Source organism: Podarcis pityusensis (genome assembly GCF_964106645.2).
Source record: "Podarcis pityusensis genome assembly, chromosome: 3".
NCBI classification, from domain to species: domain Eukaryota; kingdom Metazoa; phylum Chordata; class Lepidosauria; order Squamata; family Lacertidae; genus Podarcis; species Podarcis pityusensis.
In genome coordinates, this window is record NC_138026.1 from 122,495,798 (window position 1) to 122,501,797 (window position 6,000).

The window sequence follows — 6,000 nt, forward strand, 5'->3', positions numbered from 1 at the left end:
TCTGTGCTGCAGGGATTGCTTTGCTGTGCTAATTCCCATTTCTGTGTTTAATTCTCTCTCTGGAAAAAAACACAACAGAAATCGCCTGCCAAGAAGCTGAGCCATGCCATTAGCAAATCTCTTGGTTGTGTACCCAGTCGAGAGCCTCCTCACCCCGTGTACCCGGAGCAGCCAGAGAAGCCCCTTGACCTGGCCCACACAGGGTGAGTATCTCTTCCGTTCTGCGCCAATGTCTCCTCTCGCTTTGCCTCCCTTTGTACGCCTGGCGCCTGGGTTCTGGAAGGGCGGCCAAGAGAAACGCAGAGAGGAAGGGTCTCTGCCCGAAAAGGCTATCTGTACCAGGAGCCTTGAGAGTCATTTTGTTGATCCTCTTGGAGCTGATTCTCACTGTCTGGTCCTCGCCGTTCTGCTGTGGATGGAAAGATGCTCAGCTCTGAGACCTCCTTCTATAGCTTGGCAAGCGCTTGCAGAACATTGGCTGACTGCAGCCTTCCCTGGTGTGTTGCCCTCCGGAACAGCCGTAGGATGCCCAGGCTGATGGCAGTTGTGGTCTAGAGTGCCTGTAGGGGGGCAGTTTGGAGGAGGCTGTCCTGTCTCTAGAGGCAGAACTGTGGCAGGTGTGTGTGTGTGTCTGTGTGTGTGTGTGTTCCAAATGGCTGGTTCTGCGTTTGGCCTTGCTGGCATCCTTGAAGCAGCATGTGGGGACATAACACCAGCGTCCGGTTAGTCACTTTTTTAGCAGTTACTGGGTGAGCAGAACCTGGCAGGAATCCTAGAATTGTAGAGTCAGAAGGGACCCCGAAGTTCATCTAGTCCAGCCCCTTGCAATGCAGGAATCTATAATCCTGCTCTGGTCCGATTGCCAGACGATCATGTCGTTGAATGTTATTGAACTTGTGCGCTCACCAGATTTAATCCAGAAAGTGGCATCACAGGTGTTAAATCAGAAAAGGTCTGTGGGGGCCTCTTGCTGCAGGGGCAGTGATGGCCTGGAAGAGAAGTCACGGGTGACCTTGGTTTTCTCAGGGTGGGCTTGGTTGAGGAGGTGGCTCTCTCGCGGTTGTGTGGTATAATGTTCTGCAAACAGATTGGAATGTATACTGAATAAGCAGCCAACATTGTATGACCTCCCTGCAAACATTCTGCAAATTAATCAGGGTGAACGCTCAGGAAAGAGGTCTCAACCTCAGTACCCAATTATAGGCAGATAATTTCATCTCCAAATATTGGGGAGGGGGTGCTACTATCCCCTTATTCTCCTAGTTTTTTCAAGGCGCCTCCATCTTTCTTTCTCCCATTCCCCCACCGGGCCTCATTGCCGCTGGCAGAAGGCTGCGCCACCCTGCGCTGTGTTGGGAGGTGTGTGACATCGCATGACACGTGCATGACGTCCTGGGGGCAACCTGGCACCTGTGGAGACGGCCGAATTCCCAAGGTGGAGAGTCGGAAGAGGCAGAATGTGTTTGTTGCATTTTACTACGCCTTCTTCTCTTCTGATGTTGGGCACAGTGTGCCATGGAAAGGTTGCTTACAGATAAGCTGGTGATGGCATCTTGCATTCTGCGTCTGTCTCTGCCGCCTCCCTGAGGCGCTCCCCATCCTCTTGCTGCTTGTCTTCAGAGTGGGAAGGAGTGCGGAAGAGACAGCCTTTTGCCCAGGTCTCAGTGACTTCCTCTGAGCAGTTTTCCAGGAAGCCTGGAGCTGGCAGAGAGGTCAGGCCGTTGGGCGTTTGCACTGGACTGGAAGGGTGTTGGCAGGGGGATATAGTTCTTTGATTTAGGTAGCCCCCCAAAGGTGTCTGCTTGTTGGAACAGCCCTTTCTAAAATCCAGTTAAGCGCTCCATGGTTTTCAGGGTAGGGTCCTAAGAGACCAGGAGAAAGAGTGTTTGTTTCCTGGAGAATTCCTAGCTTGACACTTATTCCCGGGGGTGTCTTGGCATGCCTGTAGCAAGAGCAACCTCCTTGGCTTCGGTTGTTTCCTAGGTCTGTTTTAAAGCACACGGCCAGAGTCCCTTTACCAGCCAGATGGATGGGGTATAAATAAATCTATTATTTATTATTATTGTTGTTGTTGTTGTTTATTATTACTACTACTACTATACCACCTTCCCATATTGGCAGGGGCGGCAGATAGGTGGAGTTCCTGTAGCAAACATAAGCAATCTCTTGCTCCCTGTTGCCCGTCTGGTCCTCCCCCCCCCACTGCCCCCCCCAGAATACATTTTGCCACTGCCCATGTGACCCTGGCAACACAGAACTCCTACCAAAATACTGCTGAAGCTCAGCCCTTGTATTCAAGCAACCTGCATGCTTTATAAATGAGCAGTTTTGCGTAAATTGAGCATCGTATTAGAGGGTGTGTGTGTGTATATATATATATATATATATATATATAGAAGCTGCAACCTTAACCTAAACATTAGGATGTAGAAGTTAGCAAATGAACAGAAATTAGATTTGGTCTTCCCTGGTAATTCTGATTTGCTAATGGAACAGATGAATCTGTGCCAGCAAGACCACGTGGCAGCCTTAATCGCTGCCTTTCCCCTAAGTCGTTTCACTTTTGAAAAGGGTGGATTTGGAACGGTGGGGTTGCTGTTTGCTGCACCACTGCCTGTTGGGCAGGTTTAGCTGGTTTGTTTATTTATCACCTTCCACACATGTCTCAATGTACAAAATGCAATAAGAAAATAAAAACAGGAAACAAAAGCTGACGAATTTTGAAAGCAATGCAAAGCAGGCACCTAGTGCAAATCCTGCAAAGCAAGGAGTGAGGTGCTGGGGGCATTTTGCCCCCCAAAGCAAGCATTTTGCCCCAGCTGCAGCCTCAAGGGGAGCCCCACATAGAGCGCATTACAGTAATCCAACGCTGAGGTTACCAAGCTATCCTGGCCAGCTATTCATTTCTGCGTATTTGGTAGAACAGAGGCAATGCCTCTGGACCAAAGACCACCGTGAAACCTGTCTGTGTTTGCATGGAAGCAGATCTCGCTGAGTTTAATGGGCCTTGCTCCCAGGAAAGTCTGTAGAAATCTCTGCAGTCTCAGTGGGACCACAGGCCGTTTGGGGCTGGCCCCAGGTGAGAGAGGTGTTTCCGGTGGGCGGCCACGGATGCATTTCAGAAGAAAGAAAATTGTTCTGCAATTAAACTCGCTACTCAAATTGCACCGTGTAATTTCTTCCCCTGGGTTGCTGCTTACCATAAAGCTTCAAGCATTAATTCTGGGAGGAAAAGAAAATTAAAAGGAGCGGGCAATTTTGACATTAAAGCAACACTCCAAATTGTGAGGACTCCCGAGTACGAAGCAGTAATTTGGGAAAGCAATTAGCACACAAACGGTTTCCTTCTGATGCAGCTTCTTGTTCTGGCTGATGCGTATTAGGCCCCGAATGGATTTGTGTAATGATCGCAAAGCAAATCCAGCCATGACGGATGGCTGCAGGTAAGTTCTCATCCTCTCTGCCTCACCAGCCGGTTCCTGCCAGGAAGCAAAATGGCATCTCCTTCCACAGCATGGAGGGGAGGCAGGAAGTGGGCAGAGAGAAGCCAGCAAGGAGGGCTGGCGGAGAATCAGACACAGGAGAAGAGTCGGTGGAAGAAGATTGGAAGAAATGTAAAGACTATTTACAGAAATATTGCAAAATTAATGAATGTTACAATGATGTTGGATTGAAGTTAAGTGGTTTCTAGCTGTAATGGCATAAAAGAATATGGAAAAATTGGATTTTCAATACGTAAAAACCTAATGCTATAATATATTAAGATTAAAGATCAGGATTAAAAAGGAGGGAAAGGAATTGCTGAACTAATAAATTGAACTGGAATACAAAAAAGGGAGGTATGAGGAGGTCCGGGAAACAAGTAAATGAAAGAGAAGTGATGAAAAGATGGAATTGTTTTTAATTGTTTTTTTGTATTTTGTATTTTTCTTTTTTCTATTTTTTCTTTTTCTTATTTATGTATCCTTCTTTTGAAACTTTAATAAATATTATTTAAAAAATAATAATAATAATAAAAAGAGAATCAGACACGGGAGTCTGTAGAGCTGGTCCCTGCCTTGCCTGGCTCCACAGGCACACAGAGGGAACACACCGGTGGCTGCAGAATTATTGATTCTTTCCACCCCACCTTTCTGTCCAAAGGCACCAAAGGCAGCAGATAAATTCCCACCACCACACAGCCAGTAAAACATACCAGATGCAGGCCATCTTGCAGGATAAAGCTAAAGAAAAATGCAAAGGTGCCCGGGATAGATTTGCTTGTTCTCAGTCCCCCTTGTTCAGCAGGTGGATGGCGCTCCTGGTATCGTCTCCTTTTCAGCTTCTCTGCAATCCTCGGAGACGGGTTAGAGCAGCTTCCTAGCTGCACGTGACTGTCCCATTTTTGACTGTCCTGTGTTGCAGCCACTGGCTTGCCGCTTTTTAAAAGCATTAATGCCAGCACTGACCTTTCGTTTCCCGTCCTCCTCAGAGAAAGCTCAGCGTGAAGCTTCATGTTTGTTCTAGAGTTTCCATGCTTTTTAAAAAAAAAATCTCTAATGAGATCTCGTGTAGACTTTACAGTGTAATTGCAGAACCTTACGGAGTCTTGTTTAAAGTAGTCATGGGAGTCATTTAGTCCATGTGACAGAGTGAGCGTCAGAGATGTTTACCTTCTGGTACCCTTAAAAAAAAAAGAAGAAAGCAGGAGAAACCCTGCATTTGGGTCAGGAAAAACAGCTCACCCTTTTCGTTTTGTAATAAACGAAAATCTGCCCTTATTCCCTTATGGGGGACACAAGAGCCCTCATAGAGTCCTTTGTAGGTTCTCCATCAGTCGGAGGAAAAAACAGAGGCCAACCAGAGAATACTGAGAAGCAAAGCAGCTTGTAAGCCTGATCTTTATTGAACTGTTGCAACAGGATGCTCCCCTCACACGCAGGAAAGGAGGAGGACCCAGAACCAAGGTGTGCCCGCCCTTATATAGACATTTTAAATTGCCCGCCCTGGAGTTGAAGACCACCCCCAGATACATCATACCTACATCACAGAAGAGGCTGTCTGAAGCAGAAATCTGAGTGTGTTGTTTATCTCCTGTCATCGTTTATTTCCTGTCTGGCAGGTTACCTGTTAATACTTACTTGATTGGATACCCTGGGGAGCTTGGCCAGTCTTTTGTAATGATAAATACTTCGTTCCTGAGCCAGGTCACAGGCTCACCCTGTTCATACACAGACATGCCCTTAAGACAGGATTTGTGAAGGAAAAGACAATGGGGAGGCTTTTCCATTTGACCTTGCAGAGAAAACACCTGGTCAGCCTGGGAGTCAAAATGACTCCATGGCTGCTCTCCTGTGCAGCTTCAGACATGTGGCCTATATATCTATGTACGTGTTTGCTTGGTACATTTATGAACCTTTATTATATACATAAGACCTTAAATTATTTATTTCAGTTTCCTTCTGGACTCTTTCCCTCTTGCTGTCACTGTTCTTTGTGGGTTTCGCCACTCCCTCCCTTTTGGATAAGATGCAGGCAAGATAAGGGAATAACAAGAACAGCTTTCCTAGATCAGGCCAACGATCTATCTGGCTTCATGGCCTCTTTGGCTGTGGCCCCCAGGATGGAGGTAGCTGCTGCCCCTTGTTCCTCTCTAGCGCTGGCTTTGAATCAATGGGCATCACTTTCTAAAATGCTATTTCTGCCCCAGCTCAGAGTGTGGTGTTGATAATGCCAAGGTTGCAGGTTTGATCCTGCATATTCCTGCATTGCTGGGGGTTGGGCTAGATGATCCTCAGGGTCCCTACAATTTTATTTATGATTTGTGACTCCTAAGTGGTGGCTTTTACAACACGTAAAGTTACAGTGGCATATAAACAGCAATATAAACCCATCAACTGGGAATGCCAAACATAGGCATTCCTCGCTGGGACAAAATGGCTTTTAATGGCTCATCGGTAGTGGCACCCGCCCTGTGGAACGCCCTCCCACCAGATGTCAAAGAGAACAACTACCAGACTT

General features: G+C 47.0%; 1 protein-coding gene across 6 annotated transcripts in view; it reads left to right on the forward strand.

Moving 5' to 3' along the window:
- Positions 1-6,000, forward strand: part of DTNB (dystrobrevin beta) — a 97,341-nt gene that overhangs the window by 40,346 nt on the left and 50,995 nt on the right. For all 6 annotated transcript variants that reach the window (XM_081001003.1, XM_081001006.1, XM_081001002.1 and 3 more), the window contains exon 9: positions 79-203. In XM_081001003.1, coding sequence (XP_080857129.1) covers positions 79-203 — 125 coding nt within the window. The remainder of the gene's footprint in view (positions 1-78; positions 204-6,000) is intronic.